The 25938-nt window shown below is 33.4% G+C and overlaps 1 protein-coding gene across 1 annotated transcript in view; it reads right to left on the bottom strand.

Moving 5' to 3' along the window:
- Positions 1-3145: 3145 nt before the first annotated feature.
- LOC145260312 (globin, minor-like) overlaps positions 3146-25938 on the bottom strand; it is a 63498-nt gene continuing 40705 nt past the window's right edge. Inside the window, exons 3-4 of the mRNA XM_080118199.1 lie at positions 16908-17090; positions 3146-3274 (exon numbers count right to left, since the gene is read on the bottom strand). Of these exons, the coding sequence (XP_079974325.1) occupies positions 16929-17090 (162 nt within the window). The 3' untranslated portion in view covers positions 3146-3274; positions 16908-16928. The remainder of the gene's footprint in view (positions 3275-16907; positions 17091-25938) is intronic.

Raw genomic sequence — 25938 nt, forward strand, 5'->3', positions numbered from 1 at the left:
CTTTTGCCAGAAATGCCTTAATCCATAATTGAATTTTTATTTTTTTTTTGATTAAAGTAACAGAAATAAATGAGGTCAGCTAAGCATTTGAAAAAAAAACTTTTTTTGTTTTTTCAACCCAAATAAGGTACAGTGCCACTTGGATGTAAGGGACTACTATTTGGGACAAAATTTGCAGGGATACTACATGGGGAGTTGAGCAGCTTCCATTTTAGATTGTTCTGATCCTAAGCTCAGGGGGTGACCCAATGGACCAAAATATTTCTAGTATAAAAAAAACTAAAACTGATGCAGACTGTTATTCTCATCTTCATACCTGTTGTTGTTTCACCACGTTTCGACCAACTTATCCTTTGGCCTTCTCCAGGTGGTTAACAGTGACGGAATAGGAATGCTGAGTCTTGTATCCTCAGTAATTACTGCCTTCCATAGTTGTCGTCTCACTACGTTTTGGCTGGCAACTAATCTTCTGGACGGCTTTAGCTAGGATTGAAACCACTATCTTCGGACAATGCTCACCTGGAACCGCCTCTATCCACTGCACCACTGCCCCCGAAGCGTGGTGAAACAACAACTATAAAGATGAGGATAAAAGTGTGCATAAAATTGAATACACAAAACTTCATCTCAAAGGATTAAAAAAAAAAATATATATATATATATATATATAACTACTTAATTTACTCACATAAAATTAATATACGAAAGTATAGATTTATGCGTAAACTTTGAGTATTTACTTCAAAAGTGCTCAATACATAGGTAGAGCTAGTTAGTAATTTATAAAATATATATGGCGATTAAGCTACACTGAATATTCCGCATTTCATCCACTCTAGGACTCTTCAGGCTTATGCGCATAAGCCTGAAGAGTCCTAGAGTGGATGAAACGTGGAATATTCAGTGTAGCTTAATCGCCATATATATTTTATAAATTACTATATATATATATATATATAGTTTTATATAAAACTCTGATTTTGTTATCTTCCTTGCTTGTCACTGCATGTTTTCCGTCTGTACATGAATGTTACAGGAAAGACAAATAGCATAGATAAAGGATGAATAATGAGAAAACTCGTAGGAGAAATGGAATGATGCAAATAAGTAAAAGGAGGATAAAAGAATCGGAAAGGGAACGATAGAGAAGGAAGAGAGCTTTTAATTCAAACTGGAGCTCAGTCGGTGATTCAGCATGTCACGTCTTTTCTAGTTACAACAAACATTGATGAATGAAACTTCACTGGAGACATCATCAGAGATATCGTTTTCAAATGATTACCATTGACTGAATTGTACCACTTTTTATTTTTTACTGCAAGGGGTGGGGGCTTGCCTTGCTTGATTGTAAAATATATCTAAATATATTTGAATTAATATGGATTTCACATTCATTATTACAGAGCCAATTTTCTATTGAATATTATATTGTACCTAATATGTAGTACTGATTTCAAAAGATAAAAAAAAAATGACTTAGGTGCCATCAGCTGGAATCGAAACCAAAACATTAAACACTCCAGCTGAGTTCCCTACCAATTGAGCTATCGAGAGATAGATAAGAAAGATTTAAAATTAAACCACTTTAAGCTATGAATGAATTTTCGCATGCACAAAAGTAATAGAAATATGCTGGCAAGTTGGAATGAACATTTTGCATTTCAACTTGCTGAATATTTCTGTATGTGTTATTCAGTCATTTAAGCATTTATTACTAATTATAAACCATTCTTGGTGTATTACTATTTCCTGTCAATTCCAGTGTTATGTGACCAGTAGTTTAAGAGTTTATCGGTTAAATATTTACACACAGACATACATCTACTGTTTTATTGATGTAGATCAATAAAAACTAATATTGCAGAAATGGCATGAATAAATAATTGATTTAAATAAAATTCACAATTTCTCATTTTTGTTTTCGTGTAAAATCTTTTTCATTTAAATTATCATTTTATTTAAAAAAATTTACGTCAAACATATCAAATCATATTAAATTCCTAAAAACACAAATTGAGTGAAGGGTTAAATTTTTTTTTTTTTAAATGCGAGAATGCCAACAAAAATTGAGTTTTTTTTTTTTTTTTGCCGTATAAAATTATTTTTTTAATAAATAAATGATTTTTCATCCATTTTTATTGTTTCAGTAGTTTTTTTTTTTTTTTTTGCTTTTTTTTAATTTGTAAATGTCTTTTTTGAAAACTTTAATTACTTTTTTGTTTTTTTTTGTTTTTTTGACATTTTTACTTAAAACTATTTGGAGGATTATGGATGAGTCTTTTAACTCTCTGGAGTCGTGGTGGTGGGACCCTTCATTATTTCATGCAGTGTGTCTTGAGCAAGAATAACCTGGTGGAGCCCATCCTTCTCCAGGCTTTTTGAAAGGAGTGATAAAACTACGCTTTAAAAGCACGGCTGAACGAAACATTCTTAAGAGCCATTTTGTTTTCTAATAAAGTTTGTTTTTAAGTGTAAATTTTAATACTTGCAATCAATGAGATTTTCTGCAATTCTCCTGAGTCATTTTCGCCAACCATCTCTGTCAGACATTGCTGCCTGAAGGTCTTCCAGATAGCATACAGAATCTTCTGCAAGCTGGGCAATGTAGGTGTGATGAGATCTTTCAACTTATGTTTTGTCATGTAATGGATTCCATAAGAGATTGTCACTAACAAGTTTTAACTTGCTTCCCCACGTGTGAACAGTACCGGATATAGTGATTTTGGACAGAGCAAACAAAAAAGCGACCGTAATAGAAGTCAGTGTACCCAATGATGCAGGGCTTAACAGAGCTGAGAGGGAAAAGATAACAAAGTATCAAGGACTTATGTATGATATGAAACGAAATTGGAAATTAAAAGACGTTTCAATTATACCAGTCATCATAGGAGCAACTGGGCTTATGAAAAAGAACTTTAAAAAGTACATAGCAAGAATACCCGGTGAACCAAGTGCAAGTGAAATACAAACGATTGCACTGAAAAGGACGGCTAGAATCCTGAAAAGATCTCTTGGTTGGACTCACTAAAATAGGGGTAAATGTCAGACATCTGGTTGGATGTCCCAACCCCTAGAAGAAAAAGTTTAAGAAAAATGAAAAAAAAAAAAAAATTCTCTCTCTTAGTTTTGCTAAGAGAGGAAGAAGGTATTCATGAAGATGTTTCTTGGTTAGATATTTCCTCTGGCTCATGTCCAGTGCAACTAGTTATATCCTTGTACATGTTCCGTTAAATGACGCTTCCTGTTGTCTCATCAGTGTCCAAACTTTTTCAAGCTGTAAAATAAAACAAATTCTACTGTAGCACTAAAGAAATTCCTAATGCTAAAGAAGTTCTTCTCCAAATTGTTTTTCTTTTAGGAACAAAAATGCAAAATCAAGCTTCTTAAATTCTTCAGTCATTTTCTTCTATTATGTCTGCTAAACATTGCTGCCAACAGGAGCTCTAGATAGCACACAAAGTTTTCTACAAGTTGATCATTGTGTGATGAGATCTTCCAAATGACTTTTGGCCACATAACAGATTCCATAAGAGAATGTCACTCACAATTTCTGACTTCTTCAAGAGTGACCAATGAACCGAAGACTTCTCTCTCTGGGCAAGGCTGCGGTAAGATGAAAATATTCATGAAGGCATTTTTTTTGGTTGAGTTCTTCGTCCAAATAATTTCCAATGCAGCTTGCTATGTGCATGTTCGGTTAAATGATGCTTCTTGCTTCATGTGTCTGAACTTTCAAGCCGTATAGTAAAACAAATTCTACTGCAGCCCTAAAGAAGTTTCTAACACTCATATTGTACCAACTCGTTCTCTCTCACCATCTTTGTCAGACATTGCTGTCGGCAGGTCCTTTAGGTGACATCCAGAGTCTTTTACAAATTGATTAATGTAAATAGGAAGAGTTTTCTTTCTTTTTTTTTTTTAAATTGTATTTTCACCCTAAACAAGGCACAGTACCAGATAGAGAATGGGGGAAATATTGTTTGTAGCTAGACGAGTGCTTTTTGTGAAAGTTTGGCAAATGTATTTATAAATTTTGCATCTGTAAACATATAATGTCGACTTTCTGACCTAAAAATTCACCAAACATCGATTTTATTGAATTTTTTCATTTCTCTTTGCAAAACTCAATCATGTTTTGCAAAGTCAAAAACAAAACCAGTAATTTTCCTCTACAAAACAACCAAACCAAACTTTATGAATGAATATTTGAAAACATAAAGAACTTGAAGAATAAAAACTTTTACCAAGATTTAACATGAAATAACCTGACTTTGCATTATAGTTTTTATTGTATTGTATAGAACCTGCAGTTGATTTTATGAAATAACTAACTGGATGCTACAATACGCTTAAACATGATATTTTAATTTATGCAGATTGCATATGCATTATAAAATCAATCCTCTATTGAATATTATATATTATGAGGAATAATTTGCTAGATGGACTAATTTGCAAAAAAAAAAATAATGATAATGTTCGTCATCAAATTCTGTCCGTATTTGCTTACAATACCACATCAGCTGATATTTGAGCTTGACGATGAATACCCTAGAGAACTCACTTCTGATTAATGTTTAGTTTTAAAATATGCAAACAAAGAAATGATTTGCAGCGATTTTAAATGGTACCTCTTTTATCGTAAATTGAATTTATTAAGAAAAAAAAAAATAGTGAGGTACACTTGCGCTTGAACAGAGGATCATTCGATCTGTAGTCAAATGCTCCACCACTGAGCTATATCTCTAGACTAGCCTGGGTGCCCGGTGTTTGGAGGTGTGTGTAGAGCCCCCCCCCCCCCCAAAAAAAATGGTAGTAGGCAGGCAGGCTCGAACCTGTGACATGAAAGCGGAAAAGAAAGTGAAAGAAAACCTGACATCTTACACCCACCCCATCACATAACCGGAAGTTTGGATCATTAAAATTAGGCAAAGTCAATCCAACCGATATGATGACTTGCAAAAATGGCTTGCAAAAAATTGCAACTTGAGGATGAAGGTTAATGAGTGTATGGTGGTCACTGAAATAATAGTGCAGTAATTGCTAGTGGTGGAAATTGGATAGAATTTTATTATTTAAGGGGACGGCTCAACAAGAACTTTTTTACATTGGACTTGAAGAAAACCATGTTGCAGTCAGCTGGAAAACAGGCCAGCAGAATGGAGTTCTAAAGCCAGCAGTAGTGGGCAAGAATCTTTGTTCATGGAATTTGCGTTGAAATATAGGCACAGATAGAGAGCAGGGAAAATTGTTGGTAGTGTTTGTAGTTAGACGCAATCAATAAAAAGACCCACTGGTGACTTCTTCTTATACAGTAGATTTCTTTCCGAGTTCATTTGAATCAATGGAGGAAGTTTGAAATAGGTGTCTGACTTGCTATTTGCTTTTTCACTTCCCCTCACCACTTGAAAATAGTTTTGCCTGAAGGCTACAACAATGCACGTGTTTTAATTGTTATGTTTTGTGTGACAGAATAAAAGTACATTTATTTAATTATATATAACCTAGTGGGATCCATGTTTTGGTGCTGACTCGGAAAGTACATAAACTCCAAAAATTCCCAGCCCAATGTTGAACTATTGATTTATCTGCTACTTATGATTGTCTGGCGTGAATGCAGACCACACTAAGCTAATGTAAAACATGTTTTGGAGGTAGGGTGTGAGTGACACACTTTACCTAGACTTATTTGGAAGTATAATTGCAAACCCAGACTTAAGGTAAGTGTTGGGCATAACAAAGTCATCTTCTGCTGGAAAAAGGTGCTGGATCCTTAAAAAATCTATGAAACATTGTGGAAACCAAGAAAATTGTTTACTGTTAAAGCGTCTTCGCATGTGTACATCATGTGAAATGGAGTTATCAAAGGGAGTGAAGAAAGAATCAAGATGGTGGTGCCCACAACTTTTATAACTAGCGGTCTCACAAAGTGACACAAAATCTCACTGCTTCATTGTATAAAAGGAGGCTGCAGAGAGAACGCAAACAGACGATTACAAGAATCTTTGGAGACGGTTGTACGAGAATCCTTAAACTGTTGTTGCATGTTACTGGGTCACTTCGCAACGTCTCTTCTGTGGAAAAGAGGCTGCAGGGAAGAGAAAAGGGCATCCCCCACTAGGCTACAAAGTCTATTTTGAACTCTGTCAAGGCAGGATAAGGTCTTTCTAGCAGTTGTTGCCCAGATGTGGCAACATCCTTAGATGTACCTAGCTTTTATATAGAGAATTGTGTTATATATAGGTTTTCTTATTAAGAGTGTGTCTTAGAAAGAGAGTCTTATTAAGAGTTTGTCGTTGTGTCTTGGAGAAAGATGTGTTGTAAAAGAGAGATTGTTCGTTTTATGAAGAGATTCATATTTATAAAATTGTTCATACTTAGATTTGTAATAGAAGCTCTGAGTGAGGAGATAGTGTTGAGACATTGTGTAGACAGTCTTAGTGTAGATATGAGATGTAGTGTTCACATTGTTGATATGAGATGTAGTGTTCACATTGTTGATATGAGATGTCTATGTAAAGACATTTTATAACACAGATACATAGACATATAATAACAATTTTCACTTTACCTTTTGGTAGAATCACAACACAAAGACGACGTTTATAAAAACACATGATGGGTTTATTTCTTCTCACGACCAGCCGTGGTTTTCATCATCAAGAATTCAAAGCTTCACATTCTAAGTTTCAAAAGTGACCGTCTCACTTCTAGACGTTCGAATCCCAACTCGACTGTCGTCTGTCGCCCTCAGACTCTCTCTGACTCTCCCCCAGTTTTTCCTTCTCTCTAAAGTTTTCTAACTATATCGAGAACTTCCCATTTTCCATGACGTCATACACATGTTAAAACATGTGTCTTGTTTCACGTGTTCTCGAAATGCGTGTCCAAAACTTTTTCTTTTGTTTACAAAAGGAATTTTAACCTATATTCTCAGTAACCTATATTTCCAATATGTTAAAAACATGTTTATTAAATTATCTTGTAGCTGCATTCTTTCAATTGAATTTTCATAACAAAATTGACAGTGCACATTCTTTTCTTGAAACTATTTTATCTCTAAGCTAAACAATCGTTTGTTTTACATTGCATTTTCTAATTCTCTCACGTAATCTATTTCCAAACCTAATTTACGAGGTTCGAATTTCGTCTATTCTATTTCATTTTAACTAAATCTCTCTATTCTTATACTTACATGAAAAGGGGACAGCCCTTATCATGTAACAATTGTATCAGCACTGAGATATCTAATGGAGTGGTAGAAGGATCCCACAATTTTCCCAGTGACCTTGGCAACAGATTTTATATACATGTTCCATTTCAAATCAGGAGTAAAGGTCAAACCTAGAAGCTTGTCAAAACATAGTCTCCCCAAGACGAGAGCCATTCATTTCAATTGATGCCAGATGAGGATCAGAGCGTTGATGATGTAAAGATAGAAGCTTGGTTTTAGATGCATTAAAAGCAACCAGCCACTTTTACCCCATTGTACCACATGCTCAAGATCAGAGGAGAGAGAATCAGAGAGGTCATTTACGGCCATAGATGGTAGTGTCGTCAGCATAAATGTCTACAAATGATCTTAAGATGTGATTTGAGAAATCATTGATGTAGACTAGGAAGAGGATGGACCCCTGAAGTACTCCAGAATTAATACTGTGAGCTTTTTGATTTCTGCTCATCAACCACTACTCTTATGAACCTATCAGAGAAAAATGATTTAATAATTGAGATGACATTTCCAACTATACCGTAGCTGGAGATCTTGTGAAGTAAACTGTTATGCTAAACCCTATCAAAGGCTTTTGATATGTCAAGAGCAATTGCCATAGAAAGGAAGTCTTCGTCGAGAAATTCGCTAATCCTATGAGATATAACCGTTAGCACATATGTAGATCTAGAAGAACAAGAACCATATTGAATGTCACAAAGAAGGTTATTTTTGCTGAGGTAGAACAGAGAGACAGGTTCATGACTTCTCTTATGTAGGAAAGAGGCTGCAGAGAAGAATAAAGTGCAGGTTTTGAAATCTGTTTTAAACTATCAAAGCAGGATATGATGTGCCCTTCTTTGGTTTTAATTTAATCTCGGGCAACGTCGAGTTTCTCTTCTAGTAGTAGTAGTAGTAGTAGTAGTATATATATATATATATATATATATATATATATATATATATATATATATATATATTTATTTTCGGAAAGTTTAGATTAGATAATTGAAGAGATGAATATCGGCTGAAGAGAGCTTGATAAGGGGATCTAAATATCTCATCTAAAATTTCTGAAAATAAAAATATAAATAATACTTTCTTATTTTGGAATTTTTTTCCTTATAATAGAGCACTCTGCTGGAATCCTTTTTTTCCAAACTATAACTAAGTGTATATATATATATATATATATATATATATATATATATATATATATATATATATATATATATATATATATAAGTGAGGATGTGTGTGAGGACATTTTTCAACCTATATACTCAAAGACGTTTTGATCTATTGACTTGAAATTTGGTATATAGGGTATTCAGACATGTGGGAAACCTTTTAATTGGTTTTCATCCGATAAAAGAGCTGCTAAAGAGTCAAAATGGAAAAATTGGTATGTGGGGGGGGGTCATCAGATTTTTATCTGTTTGTCAACTGTTTCATGAATGCGTATGCTTGAATGGTTCGGTTCACATGACAGATTCCTTATGTTAAGAATAAGTTGATTTGAAAACACTTTTCAAAGATAGTGTCAATCTGACCTAAAAGTTATCGTACTTGACTCATTTTCTTTAGATTTTGGTTTCGATCTCAGCTCGAGTATTTTTTTTTTTTACTTACAAGAAGTGAACTGTTTTGAAAAAAAATCATAATACTCGCATGCACGTTTCAGTTTTGTATTAATTAAAATATAATATTTATGCGGATTTTACGACCGGGCAAGGCCGGGCGGCCTGCTAGTATTTATATAAAAACCAAAATACAAAAGCCTTTATTTCATATTTATTTCCTGTTACAAGATTATTTTGTTCTATTTTTTGATTTATGACACTAGCGGCTGTACATCATTTGTTAATATGAAGAGAGGGGGGGAGAGTGAGTGAGTGTGTGTGTGTGTGTGTGTGAGAGAGAGAGAGAGAGAGAGAGAGAGAAGAGAGAGAAGAGAGAGGGAGAGGTGAAATCTGCTACAATTCTGTTTTGATTTCTTGTACATGCCGTTAACACTAACTTAGCGACGGACTGTTTTTAACACCTTAAACAAAAGTTCGAGTATAAAAAAAATAAAGTTTAACACTTACTTATTCCATAAGAGTACGGCAACAGAGAATTCGTTTCTTTTAAATTGCCAGTCCCAACAGCAACTGACCCAAACCCTAACCCTAACCAACAACAGCGGTTGGAAATATTTAAAAGATTCAGTTTTGTTTATCTGTTTGAGAATATATAAAATCTTTGGGGGATTATGTAATGCATGAAACCAATGATTAAAGCAAAATCTTCATTGTATAGTATTGAGTGAATACCATATTTTATTGTTTCCGATGGCTGAACGGAAATTTCCGGCTTCACGATCTCCCCTTGGAAGTGGTTTAAGTAGGATGTTACGAATTGTGACTAAAAGTTTGCTAGTTCAATTTTTGTAATTTAATTAAAAATACATTTGTTATAATCGGAATAAAGGGAAATAAATCTAAAAAAAAAGTAGGGTTGTCTCCTCTAGGGGACAGACCGAACTAAGATGGCAGACTCACATTATTTATAATAATCATTCTTGTAAAGTTATTTTTTTCTATTGTTAATAGTTTCATGTTCATACGAAGTGTTTTTGTTAATTTCGTAACCAGCAACAAATGATATCATTTTTATGTACACAACAGCCTTGAAAGAATTCGAATACAACATTGTAAAATTTGAAAAATAACAAGAGATTCGTAGAACAGTTTAAGTATAGTTAAGTAGATATATATATATATATATATATATATATATATATATATATATATATATATATATATATATATATATATACTAGACTACCCGTGACCCGTTAGGTCAGTATGTTATATTTGCTATGGAATTCATGTCTGAGCGTGACACTTGTGACGTAAAGAAAATAGTATTTTTTTTGACATAACAGAAGCATTTCTATGAAAGTATATTAAAATGAAAAAAGAATATAAATAGATTTCTATGAGTCGTTCTGTTTATTATAATTGATTATTTTTGAAAAAAAAAAAAAATAATACAGTTACTGAATTATAAGTGGTTGGCCATACTTATAGGTAAATGTGCACTGAACAGATACCATAATACTTATTATAGTTAAATTCAAATTTTGATATGTCTGCTTTTTTTACATCGTTCATTTCTGTATTACGTTTAAGTTATTTTAAACCCCACTCTTCCCATGTTAAATAATAATTTCGAAAGAATAACGTTAATATTTCAGTGCGCAGCACATGCGCGCATGCGCAACCGGATGTCGTAAACCGGAAAGTGGGTTACATACATCGTTACAAGATGATTTGCGTTTTACAATTATATAGATTAAAAATTCTGGAAGCGTCATATATTAGAACCTTTCAACCCACTATAAATGATTTTTTCTTTACACAATGATCACCACTTATCAAGGCCCGGAAGCCACTCAGGGATAAGGGTTATTGCAAGTACATTACGTTAGTGTGGAGATTTGATGAAGTGTTTACTTAAGGGGGCGGTTCATTAGGAATTTGTTAACATTGGACTTGAACACATCCAAGTTGTAGTCCGGTGGGAAGCAGGCAGACGGAACAGAGTTCCACAGTCGTGCAGCTCTAAGAAAGAAGCTTTGTTCATGGAATCCGCGTTTTGATTTAGGCACAGATATAGAGTGGGGGAAATTTTTTACAGTGGATTCAGCTAGACGGGTGTTTTTCGTGAAAGATTGGCGAGGGGGGGACCAGAGATTGGAGTTCAGACGAGCACCTGCCATGGAAATAACGATAAAACAAGGATAGGCTCGCAACGTCTCTTCTGTGGGAGAGAGGTTGCAGGGTAGAGAAAAGGGCATCCCCCACTAAGCCACAAAGTCTATTTTGTACTCTGTCAAGGCAGGATAGGCTATTTTTAGCAGCTCCTGCCCAGATATGGCAACAATATTCCATCCTTGGACGTACTTGGCTTTTATATAGATAGAGAATTGCATCAGTAGTGAGATATCTTCTGGAGCGGTAGAAGGATCCCACCATCTTTCCAGCGACCTTGGCAACAGACTTGATGTACGTGTTCCATTTCAGATCTGGAATAAAGGTCAAACCCAGAAGCTTGTCAAAACACGGGGCCTCACCCAGACGAGAGCCATCCATCACAATTGATGCCAGCTGGGGATCAGAGCGTTGATGATGTAAGGATAGGAGTTTGGTTTTGGATGCATTAAAGGTAACCAGCCACATCTTCCCCCACTGAACCACTCGCTCGAGATCAGAGGAGAGAGAATCAGAGAGAACTTTGTCATTTACAGCCTTTGATGTGTTGCCGTAGATGGTCGTGTCATCAGCATAGATGTCAACGAATGATTTAAGTATGTGTTTAGGGAGATCATTGATGTAGATCAGGAAGAGAGTTGGGCCTAGGATTGACCCCTGAGGGACTCCAGCATTTATATTGCAAGGCTCCGATTGTTGTCCATCGACCACTACTCTTATGAGCCTATCGGAGAGAAATGATTTAATGATTGAGAAAACATTTCCAGTTATACCGTAGCTGGAAATCTTGTGAAGTAGACCCTTATGCCATACCTTGTCGAAGGCCTTTGATATGTCAAGAGCAATTGCCCTAGAAAGGAAGCCTTTGTCAAGAGATTCACTAATCCTGTGGGATATAACCGTCAGCACATCTGCGGTAGATCTTGCAGAGCGGAAACCATATTGTGGTTATTTTAGAAGGAGTGAAATTATTTTAAAGAAAATACCTTATTTTACGTGACAAGGAATTTTGGAACCTCCTACAAAGAAGAACCCCCAGCAAAGAAACCCTCGGACAAGCGACGCGGTCTTGCGTCTGAAATCCATCTGTGTCTACGGTTTGCATGCAAACATGGAGGGAGAGAAAATTCTAAAATGATATTGCATTTGAGAAAAGCAGTAACGTTCTAAAATCTCTTGTGTCGGAATTTTATCTTGCTTTCAGATAAATTCAAAGCTAAAGTAAGTAACCTGAAAAAAATTGGAATAAAAAGGGGGGGGGGATAAAGAATGAAATATAAAGGTCTTACTTTGAAACGAAGAAGAGATTTTATTCACAATAAATTTAGTTGCAAATTTTTTCCTTTGCGGGCATTAAACTTATGAAACGCCAAAGTAACATGTAATGAAAAAAAATAACACTGGTTCTCATAATGAAGATGTTGTATCCATTAACGAATACAATAATAAGATTCAAATAGTATCTCCTAATCACACTCGCATATGAAATAAATTTTAGGAGCGTACTCACAAATTGAAAGCCACTCAGGCACGTGCCTTTTTCTTTTTTTTTGTTTAAAGTCCTTTTAGGATTTTCTCTCCCTCCATGTTTGCATGCAAACCGTAGACACAGATAGATTTTAGACGCAAGACCGCGTCGCTTGTCCGGGGGTTTCTTTGCTGGGGGGTTCTTCTTTGTAGGAGGTTCCAAAATTCCTTGTCGCGTAAAATAAGGTATTTTCTTTAAAATAATTTCACTCCTTCTAAAATACGTGCAAAACCGTAATCACGTAGATAGTTTTCAGAAGTATGTCTCGTCACATATTCGGGTATTCTTGCCGGGTTTTCTTCTTTGAAGGAGGCTCATCAAAATTCCATTCTCAGCACCGGGCAATGGAACAAACGTCCAATCTCCACGTCAGCGGAATTTCAAAAGAGGGCAAAATACGCGCTGGGCTCGTGACGTCATCACGGAGCTAGTATTTCTCTTTTCTCCAAATTAAAAGGAGTTTCGTACAAACCTAAAATATACGAAACTAAAAATCATAAAGGATACGAAATACAGAAAATCATATATAAGAACCAGATAAAAAATAATAAATGTAAACAAGGGGGATGCACCATTATTGGTACGAAAAAAAAAATTCCAACACTTGAATAGTTCGTATTGGACGGACTTCGTTAACGATGTCCATGCACTTGCTGATTTTAATACTAAAATTTTAAATCGACCTATATTTTTAATCGACTTTTCATCGATTCTATATATTTTAACTTATCGCCGTTTACTGTATATTTTAGTTTTCACTTTTAATTCTCATTTTCGCTTTCTCGGACTTTTACTTCAACACCTGATGATGATTCGTGGACGAATCGAAAGCACTCGTGACAGCAACAATTATGGAACTTTTATTAATATTCTTGATTTTGATACAAAAAAGATTATACGGAAAATCGAAAAATGAAAAAATAGAATCATAAAGCAAAATGTTTCCGTTGCATTTAATAATATTTGCTTGAATATATATATATATATATATATATATATATATATATATATATATATATATATATATATATATATATATATATATATCGTGCATTAATAAATCTTTGATTTGTGTTACTAAAAGCAAACATTTAAATCCATTATTCATTGCTGAAAATCAAATATAATAAGAAACGGGTAGAATAGTAAATCAAATTAAATGAAAAGTTTCATCATACAACAAGTGCTCTCATCAGTCGCCAACCAGGGTGATAACACAGTTTCGGTTGCTCATTAGAGTATTGTCACCCCATCATGTTATCAACCAGCTTTTGCCAAGGGACAGGGAACGAACACACACACACACACACACACACACACACACACACACACACACACACACACACACACACACACACACACACACACACACACTTCAACAAAGAGAAATTATAACGTCTATTCATGCTGAAATCTTTTTTGCTCTCGACCCAATCCAGCTTGGTGCATACTGAGCTGTGTTCTGTGTTCTGTGTTCTTAAGACGATCAGAAGCTACAACTACTTTCAGATTTCGGTCTGTGATTCTTATTTTTGTAAGAAACGAAATGACTGAGTGTCCTAGAAATCCACGACGATTAACTCCAATAGGAATCACATGGCATCTCCAACCCTTCTCTACGCAGTCGGCACACAATGCCTCATATTAGTTTTTATTCCGTTCGTGTGTCCCCTCTTAGTTTTCCTCCCAGGGGATGGTCATTTCTATGAGGAGGACACTTTTCTTTGAATCGGACCATGCTACAATTTCTGACCGTTTTCCTGTTTGGATTATGTGAACTGGAAATTGTAGAGATGTCAGAAAATTTCCAGACATTGGATCCATTCAGCTTTTTACGCCCTCGGACTGCATTCATCTTCTTCATGAAACTGGATTATAAGTTCCTTGACTGTAATATATTGATTTTATCTCCACCCGGGCAACATCAGACGTTATTAGAAGCGTATAGTAGCAAAATATATAAATAAATAAATAAATAAATAAATAAATAATGAGAAATAAAATAAAATAAAAACAAAAAGGGAATAAAATTTGTATAAATTTTATTGCGTAACAGTAAAATAATGATGAATGAAAATGCGAAATTATGCACGAATGTCTGGAAATGACTGGAAATGTCTGGAAATGTCTGGATTTCATTAAAACTTGTTTATCTGCAATGCTGCTGTAGCTGCTGCTGCTGCTGATATTTGGAGGTAGAAAGAAGCCATAAGTTATATAAAGAGCAGAGGCGTCTTAGACCCTCTGATGACGATGATGGTTATTATTGCAAGTGAAAGGTGTGATGAATGCTACTACCGTGAGTGAAGGTAAGTAGACAGAGCTGCCGCTTTGGCCATATGTATCCCTCCCTAGTAGAAAACGTTAACTGCTAAGAAAAGAGCTAACATTTTGTAGCACGAAAGATAAAACAGTCTCATGTTTTTATTTACATTTTACTATTTTGATAGTCGAAAATGTTGCTTTCTAAAAGTGAAGCCTGTGAATGGAGTAATGCAATGATATGAAACAGAAAAGTCATTGTTTTGTGTTTTTTTTTTAATATTTTTTTATGTTTTCTTAACAAGACGTTAATCTAGAAATTTAAGCGACTTTTTAATTCTGTTTATTTAACAACAGATCTTTAATTAAAACATATGCAATTGAAAATAGAAATACTTCATTCAACAAATCTAAAATTGTAATGCTGTATATGTATTAAAATTGTTTATATAGAAAAATACAAATAAATACGTATCAGCTATCAACAATTTCTAATGACAGCAGCATACAGCATTACATAAAAACAAAATTCTAAATAGTTGTTATTAAGGTAAAAAAACTACTATTATAGTAAAATATAATTTTAAGAAATGATTAGGCCAATATTTATTTAAAACAAATATAATTGTTTATATGATTGCTAAAATAGCGCAATGGTGAAATTTGTTATGTATTAATGACGCAAGCTGATTTTTCGTTTTAGCACATTATTGAACAATTACAAATCTTCCGAGTTGGAAGAAGTATGTTCTTTTAAGAAACGATGTACCGATTTTATTGCCAACAACATGATGCAACAATAATAAATAAAACTTGACTAGTTAGAAACAAATATCGATTTTAATGCATTGCTACATATCTACCAAGTAAAATAATGTTTGTATAAATAAAGAAGTTATTATACCAAGTAAACAGACGATTTATTATGGCGCACTTTTATATAAGCACAGTAATGGAGTCTGCAGATGTAATTTACGTGGATAATAATAATAATAATAATAATAATAATAATAATTATTATTATTATTATTATTATTATTATTATTGGAGGTGAGGCGTATGCATCAAATTAAAACTAAAGTAGTTGCGGTGGTAGTTGGTGTCTTAGGTATGGTATGAAGTCGTCTGGAAGGATGTTTGAAAAACAACCAATCACCCTCTTCCACATTGCAATATTTAAACACTAGCAGGTGGGGTGAGGGCTGCACCCGACCTAACCGGGTTGTAAAATACGCTTAAACATATTTTAATTCATGCATATTTCGTGTTCATTATTACGAAGCCAATTCTCTATTGAATATTATATTGTACCCAATATATAGTAGTGATTTCAAAAGTTAAAAAGTAAATGACTTGGGTGCCATCAGCTAGAATCGAAACCAAAACATTAAGTGCTCCAGCCGCGTCTTCTACCGAAGTTGCTATCGAGAGATAGGTAAGAAAGGCATTATATTTAAGAAGTTTAAGAAATTAATTGAATTTGGGCATGCGCAGAAAGAAGTAAAAATATGCGGGCAAGTTGAAATGAACGGTTCGCATTTCAACTTGCCTGTGTATGTCTGTACGCGTTACTCATGCGTTCAAACAAAGGTTTTACCCGTTATAAACCATCTTTTGTGTATGAATAAAATTTCCTGTCAATTTCAGTGTTATTTGACCAGTAGTTTAAAAGTTTATTGGTTAAATATTTACTCAAAGACAGGCGGGCATACGCGCATACATATACTGTTTAATTTATATAGATAATATCGCTATACTCATAGCGGTGTGATTGTAAATAATTACCTAGACATTATTCAAGATTATAAGAGTGTATTACGATTCGAGTTTCAGAGCCACTGATTGACATTTCTAAAAAATTTACTAATACTCAATTATTTTTATGATGATATAATTGTAAAGCATCTGTCGACAATGAGAGTACTCCCCACTTTACCCGTTTACCAAAAAAAGGCGTCTTTATGCCAGTTTGATTGCAAATAAAATAAAATAAAATATTTTAAAATAAATAAAAATAAAAATGAAATAAAAATGAAAAATCCTCATTTTTTGTACCTCCTATCCCACCCGTCTACTAACAAAGGCGCTTTTTTTTATGTCAGTTTCATTGCAAAAAATAAAAATTAAAATTAAAAAAGTAAAAAATTACTCAATTTTTGTATTGTTTTGTTCACGATGTTTTGTTTCGGATTTTTTCGGCTTCGTTTCGCATTCCATCTTTCATATGACCGCAAATATAACGGAACGTCAGTCGCCAGGCTTCTTCGACATCTTGGGTGTAATGCTCTTTCAGCGCGTGCCGAAAACATCGATTTATACTCGGCCATAATTTCTGTGGAAAAAAAAAAACAAAAAACAAGAAAACAGTCGCTTTTAACAAAATACACATCATGCGATATCCAAAAGTTGAAAATAAATAACATTTAAAGAAATTTTAATTTTTCACCGCTAGCAGTATTAATAATATAAAATATTACGTTATAATAGAAAAAAAAAAATTAGCACCCGTCAAACACTAAATGTGGAGCTTTAAAGACGACGACGGAAAGAAAGATAGAAAAGCAAACGAAAAAAAAACTCCATGCACGATGTCGAAGTACTCTTACACATTGACACACACACACACACACACACACACACACACACACACACACACACACACACACACACACACACACACACACACACACACACACACACACACACGCACACACACACACACACACATATACTGTATTAACAAAAACCAAGACTTCAAAAAAGAATTGATAGCAACAAAAACTGTATTTCATTGTTAGTTACACTTGTTTCAAGACTAATTGGACAAATTCAAACATTATGGCGTTTGAAAATTTTCACATAAATAGCCTTTCTTCAGACTTATTGAATAAAAAACACTTTAACAATAGAACATTATGGAAACCATTTCCCTTATAAGAAAATAAAGCAAATAAAACAAAGGGAATAAGGGAAATGTCTTTACATATGTTCTATTGTAAAAGTGTTTTTATACAATAAGTCTGAAGAAAGGCTATTTATGTGAAAATTTTTAAACGCCATAATGTTTGAATTTGTCCAATTAGTCTTGAAACAATTGTAACTAACAATGAAATACACTTTTTGTTGATATCAATTCTTTTTTTGACGTCTTGGTTTTTGTTAATACAGTATATGAATGCTCAATTATGGAATATGATAATTTTGTAACTTACAATTTAAGTCATCTCTTTTTGGCTTATAATTCATTGGTATATGAAAATTTACTGAATTATACAAACCCAGTAAAATTCGGAATATTACAAACAAGTCTCTCTCTCTCTCTCTCTCTCTCTCTCTCTCTCTCTATATATATATATATATATATATATATATATATATATATATATATATATATATAAACACAGATCTAGAAAAAATTTGGTTCAACCCTCCTTTAAATTTAACGATTAAAGATAAACTAGAAAAAATTCTTCAATTTAGTTAACACCCACTTCCTCCCAAATAACATACTACATAAAATTTTTAATAAAAACACTATAAAACTCAGCTACAGTTGCAGTGATAACCTAGAAAGAACAATTAAAAAACCATAATAATAGAATACTTAACAACAAGAACAACAACAACAATTACAATAATATCAGTAACACAAAAAACTGCAGCTGTACAAATAAATCAGATTGTCTACTCGACCAACAATGCCTACAGACTGAAGTTGTATAGAAAGCCACTATCGCCCCAATAGAAAAGCTAAACGATAAAAAATACTACATTGGACTTGCTGAACCCTCTTTTCAATACCGTTTTAGAGTCCACAAATGCTCCTTCAATAACCCTAACTATCCCAGAAAAACCTCATTAACTACCAACTACTTAAACCTGATTCAAATAATCTCACACCCACCATTAAATGGGAAATTCTCCAAAAATTTAATACATGTAAATATTTATATTCCCACTGCTTCCTTTGTTTACATGAAAATTTTTTATTGAAAGATAGAGATAAAATATTAAACATTAGAAATGAAACGTCAATTGTTTGTAGACATTACAAATGCCACCTTCTTAGCAATCCTACTGAAGTTTATATGGTACAACCCCCAACCTAAACAATTGCACACTCTTAACGCTATTACATCGAAACTCACAACACAATTGTACTTTATTACTTTTCAAGCACATTACTTTAATTCTTAATTTTTAATTATCTATTTTACTCCTTTGAGATTATCTAATCCTCCTTACACCTTTAATTACCACATTTTTGTTATTAACCGAAAAATGATTGGAAATGTAATTACGGTCCACCTTCAAATTCCTCATCTTCTATATCTCTGCGTAATATTCTTCATTAATAACTCCAAACTTTTACAAATAAAATTACTAAAGCTATGAAGTTAAAACTTTAAATGCCTGAAACCATTACAAAATCCCACCTTTCTAGAAATTCCACATCATTCAAAATCCTTTCTTAACACTGCCCTGTAATCTAACACCCTTATTCCCAAACATTTTCACAACCCCATAATCCTAGAAAATCTCAACACCACTTTATATTTTTCCAAACAACTCATTTATTCTTATTTTATTTATTTTTATGCATTTCCCTTCTTCCCTAAACTCGACTCCAATTCTAAAGTCTACCCAACAGAATTTATAACTGATTTCTTACCCAAAGAAATTTTATATAAGTTATATTAGACGCAGCTGTTTACCCATTTAAACTGGACGTATCTTAGCTCTTTCTGTCCACCCTCACCACCATCGTCGCCATATACGATTGCTGACTAAATTGCTTTCCTCCTCTCTTTCCGTTTCTTTCCACCCCTTTCTTTCCTTCTTTTCTCTCTCTTACTTCTATTCTCTTGGCTTTTAATATCCATATCTGTCTTTTTTATTTTATTGAAACTTAAATCACTTGATGATATGGAAGGATAAATTTTGTCCTGTCTATTTAAACAATTTTAATGAAGTAAGTTAATATACTTGAGGTTGTAATACCTTTTGATATATATATATATATATATATATATATATATAATTGAAATTCTTTGCGTGTGTGTGTCTGTCTGTGCACATTTCCCTACCAAACTACTCTGTCAACTTTCAGTCTTCAGACTCGAGACTTTACATAAGGGGTAATGAGATTTGGGAAAATCTTTTTTATCCGTTTTCGGCCTGAAATTTAAGGGGTCAAAATTTAACGATTTCATCTTTGAAAACTACCAAACTCCTCCATCAATTTCGGGTCTAAACATTTGAAATTTAAATGTAGGTTACTTGGACATGGATAAAACTTTTTAATTTGATTTGGGCCCAGAGCAATAAATGTTAAGGGGTCAAAATTGGGGCCAAAGTTTAAAAAAATGACCCCCGCGGTCTCTATCAAATTACTCAGCTGATTTTTGGTCTAAACATTTGAAATTTTACATAAAGTGTATTCAGAGATAGGGAAAGCTTTTTAATTGATTTGGGTCGAAAATTTGAGCTGCCAAAGGGTCAAAGTTCAAAAGAATTGAACTTTGCGGTCTCTAGCAAACTACTCAGCCAATGTTTGGTATAAACATTTAAATTTTACATAACGGGTATTCAGACATGCGGCAACACTTTGATAAGTTTTTGGGGGTAAATTTAGCTGCTAAAAGGTCAAAGTTGATAGAGTTGACCTCTGCAGATTCTACCAAACCAAACCAAACTAAACTCCTCCGCCAATTTTATGGTCTAAAGAATTGAAATTTTAGATGTAGGTAACTTGGACATGGGTCAAACATTATATTTTGATTTGAAATCAAACAATAAATGTTAAAGCGCCAGAATTTAGGCCAATGTTAAAAAAATTTACCCCTGCGATCTCTACCCAATTACTCAAACAAATTTCGATCTAAACATTTGAAATTTTACATAAAAGGGTACTTACACATATGGCAAGTTATAAACAGTACAAAGAGCCTGAGCGGAACCGGGCAGAAATGCAAATAGTAATAATTTTGAGTTTGAGATTAATAGTGACTTATTAGTAAATAAATTTAGAGTTGAGAAAAATAGTCAATTTAGCAAATAATTTTGGGTTTGAGATTAATAGTGAATAATTAGTAAATAAGTTTGGATTCAAGAGTAATAGTAAATTAATAGCAAATAATTTTGGGTTTGAGATTAATAGTAAATTAATCTATCTGTTATATCTATAAAAGTGAAATTGTCTGTGCGTGTGTGTACATTTCCCTACGAAAATACTCTATCAATTTTTAGTCTATAGACTCGAGATTTGACATAACGGATATTGAGATTTGAGACAGTCTTTTTAGTCGGTTTTCTACCAAACTCCTCCGTCAATTTTGAGTATAAACACTTGACATTTAAGATGTAGGTAACCTGGACATTAGTACAAACGTTTTTATTATATATATATATATATATATATATATATATAAAATGTAATTTTGGTTCGTTAAAAGTGAATAAAACCATATTTCTACGTTACCAATTTAATTGAAATTTTCAGAAAATCTATCTGTAAAGTCAATGAATGTTTGCATGTTATTAAAATAATTTTACATTGCGAATTATAAAAATATTAATTAAAATATAAATATTTTTCGAAGTCGTTTCTGCGAGACTGCCCGATAATATTTCTGGTAACTTCCATTTCAACTACTCTCGAATTACAAGATAAGTAAAAAAAAAAGTTACTCATGCAGACAGTGATCCGTGCTGAAATAATAACGTTATTATTAAAAAAGACATTCTTAACATGAGGAAGGGAGGGTGTTTTGTACCTATTCTGTACTTTAACCTTACAATTGAATAAAAACATATAAAACTTTAATTAAACGCGGAAATACGATTTAAAAAATAGCGCGGATCACTCTCTGCATCAGCACAAAAAACCCCTCATATTTTGAAAATTTAAATTAATTTATGTACTTATCAATTTTTAAATTTTAAATACCTTTATTTATGTTAAGGCTTTTCACTCATGAAACATTACGTTTTAATTGTTTAGTTTCTTTTATTTTTTTGTTTACATAAAAACGTTTGTTTTAACTTTTTCTAAACTGTTTCATTTTTACGACATGCCTCAACGTATTATAAACACCCTAACCTCCCCATGTTAAAAAAAATACGCCCTTCCATAAACCTCGAAAGCCGTTCTTAATATGGGGAGATTGGGGGGTGTTCATTCCGAAAGCCGTTTTAACATATGGAAGTTAGGGTGTTTATAATATGCTGGGGCGAGTCGTAAAATTAACGAAGTTGCTATCTATTATTTATTGTAAAAATTGCTTGAAATTTATTTATTTGACAAAAAAAAAAATTACAGTTTGGTACTCCTTGGGCGTTGAGGTCCATGGCGACTAGCAGAAAAAAATAATAGTCGCTCCCTTAGTCCCCACCCCACCCCGCACGCAACATCTTTTATTTACTGACGTTGCCGTAACTAAACGATTATTTGTCACATTTACAAACATTTATTTATTTATTTATTTATTTTGAAAAAAAGTTTTACTTTTTATGAATATTAAAAGAAAAATGGGTACTCATGCAGAGAGTGATCCGTGTTGAAATAATAACGTTATTATTTAAAAAGCCATTCTTAACATGGGGAGGGGAGGGCGTTTTGTACCTATTCTGTACTTTAACCTTGCAATTGAATAAAAAAAAACCCATAAAACTTTAATTAAACGTGGAAATACGATTTAAAAAATAGCGCGGATCACTCTCTGTATTACCACCGAAAAATGTTACTAAACATTTATTAATAATTTCTCACTTTTACAAACATTTGATTTTAAATTTCTTTTTAAATGACGATTTTTTTTTAATAGTATTTGCGGATGGGTATGTTGATCCCCCCCCCCAATGGTGTTTATTCCGAAATCCGTTGTTAACATGGAGAGGTTGAGGGTGTTTATTTTGAAAGCCGTTCTTAACATTTGTGGACGTGGACCTAATGTAAAAAAAAAAAATAAATAAATAATAAAAAAACTAAATCATTTACTGATAACGTCTCACTTTTACAAATATTTTTTAATTTACATGCGCGGATGAACAAATTGTTGAATAGTGCGAAAACAAAACGTTTTTGTAATAAACTTCGGGATAGTTTTTTGGGTAAATATTTACATTTAGGTCCACCTCCACAATTTTCTTTTTTCAATGACGACTTTTATTGATAAATGAATTCACTTCTTCGCAACTTTTATTGATAAATAAATCTACTTCTCTGCAACGTCCACTGAACCCTCCCCTTTTTTTAATAGTATTTTCAGGTGGGTATGCTGACAACAAATATCAGTTAAATTTTGTAAATAGCCCCCCTCCTCCAAAAATGGTGTTTATTCCGGAAGCTGTTCTTAAGATGAGGATGTTGGGGTGATTATAAGGTGTACCTAATCTAAAAATAAAACAAAAAAAATAAGACAAGTTTTTTAAATGATTAATTTCTCACTTTTACAAACATTTTTACATGCGCACATAAGCAACTATTTTTTATTAACTTTTTTACTTTTTTATCTAAAAATTATTAAATTTCAATGAACAGAATAATAAATCATTTATCATTAATATGTGTTTTTGGTTTTGTGTTGAATGAAACTTTTTTTTTCATTACAACAATAATGAACCAATTTAAATCTTCTGGCATGCGTTTAAGGGTTACGAAATTATCAATAAATCGTTTAGTTACTAAGCCAACCTCAATAAATAAAAAAAAATGTTACGTGCGCATGCATTAGCCTTGACTGGGGGGGGGTCTAAGGGAGCGACCATTAAATAATTATGCTGGTCGCCATGGAACTCAACGCCCAAGGAGTACATAAAGTGGCACTTATGCACTTATGTTATCGTGCTATTTTTTAAAATAGTATTTTCATGTTAAATTCAAATTTTCCAAAATCTTTTTCTTTTATTAATATGTTAGGTGAAAGTACAGATAACCCGGTCGGTTTCTAATGCGTGGAAAATCTAGCCCCCCCCAATAAAAAAGGGTTACTCTGGATAGTAGCAAAAAATTAAAATTGCCTCAGTATCGAAAGATTTCTTCTCTACTGAACGAGGAAAAAAACGGCGAAGTGTAGTTCACCTGTTTCTCTCCCCCTCTCTCTTCCTCTCTTAATATCTCTCTCTATCCATCTCTCCCTTTCCCTCTCTCAATCTATCTTTCTCTCTATATCACCCTCTCCATCTCTCTTTGAGCCCCTTTCTCTCTCTAACTCCCTCTATCCCTCTCCTTTCCTCTGTCTCATCCCTCTCTGTTTCTAACTCTCCCCCTCTCTCTTTATCTATCAATCCCTTTATCTCTCTATCTCCTTCTCTTTCTCTATTTTCATCTCACTTTCTCTTTTCTATCTATATATCTTCCTCTCTATCTGTCCATCTCTAATCCCTCATCCTATTTTAGTCTCCTAAATTAATTACAGTGAATAAGGCATTGTCAAAACATGGATAAATCTTATTTTAGTCACCTAATTCACTGACTGTGAGAATAGAAGTTATTTGGAAATTACTGCTACCTTGAACAACACCAGAAGTAACTGGCAAAACCTTTCTAATTAATTTTTTTTCCTTTCTCTTCCCAGATCTTTTTTATTTATAGTTATGTCTCGGAAGTAGAGTGAAAAGCACATCTTATTTTTCTTTTATTAATATTATTTTTTTCCTTGTACACAGTTTTGTGAATTGTTCCATGGATTTCTGCCTTTGGATTATTATGGACCATCTTCTTCCGGTTGCGGGATTTCTTTGGATTTTGCTTGTACAAATGGAAATTCTTTTAACTTTCTTGAAGTTTTACATTTGGATTTTACCATCACTGGATTTTGTTCTTCCACCGGACTGTCCATTCATGTGTAATCACCTTTTTCTTTACCATATTCCTTCTGCTTAACTTATTTTGTTTTCAAGTAAGATCTTTGATTTACTTGTTGTTTCATCAAATACTTCTGCATGCAAAATCCGATCCCGCATTTTGGTAATTCCTACCCTCTGATGAGAAGGAGAGTATTTCTTCGAAACTCCGCGAATTAAGGACTATCCTTTTATCTAGTGTTTCCTTTTCAGATTAAATATGTTTTTAACTCATTTCAAAGTGTTTTTTTTAACATATTTTATTAACTGTTTGCTCATATTATAAGCTCTATTTCCTATTTGGTTTTATCGAGCTTTTATATCTGGCTGAGATAATTTTATAAATATTAATTCTTTAATATTTATAATTTACTTTAATTTTACAATCTTGGATCATTTTGGTAAATTCAATTGTAATTTTCATTTTATATATATATATATATATATATATATATATATATATATATATATATATACAGAGAGAGAGAGAGAGAGAGAGAGAGCGATATAGATATATAGAGAGAGCGAGATATATATATATATATAGAGAGAGAGAGAGAGCGCGCGATACAGATGGATAGATAGATAGAGAGAGCGATATAGATAGATAGAGAGAGAGAGAGAGAGAGAGAGAGAGAAGGAGCGAGATAGATAGATAAATAGGGAAAGAGAGTGAGAGGGAGCGAGGGAGATAGATATATATAGAGAGAGAGTGGAAAAGAGAGAAATAGAGAGAGAGAGTGAGAAAAAGAGAAAGAGAGAGAGAGAAAGAGGGAGCAAGACATTATATATATATATATATATATATATATATATGGAGAGATAGAGGGGGAGAGAGACCGGGAGAAAGAGAGAGCCAGAGAGAGAGAGAGAGAGAGAGAGAGAGAGAGAGAGAGAGAGAGAGAGAGAGAGAGAGAGAGAGAGCATCCTTTTTTTTCTAACCCCTTTCTTCTAGGGTAAATAAACTTCCAGCATCCTCGTTTTGTTTGTGAATTCTAAAAGCTGACATTAAAACCATTAACAGGGAAACGTGTTTTAAATATACACTGCTTTGTAAACAGCGGGGCTCAACGGCAAATCTTTATCCTGCGGCGTCTGTCTAGAAACTGACCTTTTCTTCTGTTATTTTTTTTGGCACTCAGACACCTGCGCAGCAGAGCACAATATCTCATCAAATTTGTGCCAAGGAAAACAAAGAATTAACAATCTAGGCAGGTGCACCTGCCACTAGCATCTCACTCTTAGACAGGGTTCCAATCAGTCTTCAATCCAAGAGGTCCGCACTGTCGACCAAGTTCCAATCCCTGTCCTATCGCATCCCTTTGGCTGTTTTA

This window comes from Euprymna scolopes, chromosome 36, assembly GCF_053919585.1.
Source record: "Euprymna scolopes isolate OS-2025 chromosome 36, ASM5391958v1, whole genome shotgun sequence".
Lineage (NCBI taxonomy): Eukaryota > Metazoa > Mollusca > Cephalopoda > Sepiida > Sepiolidae > Euprymna > Euprymna scolopes.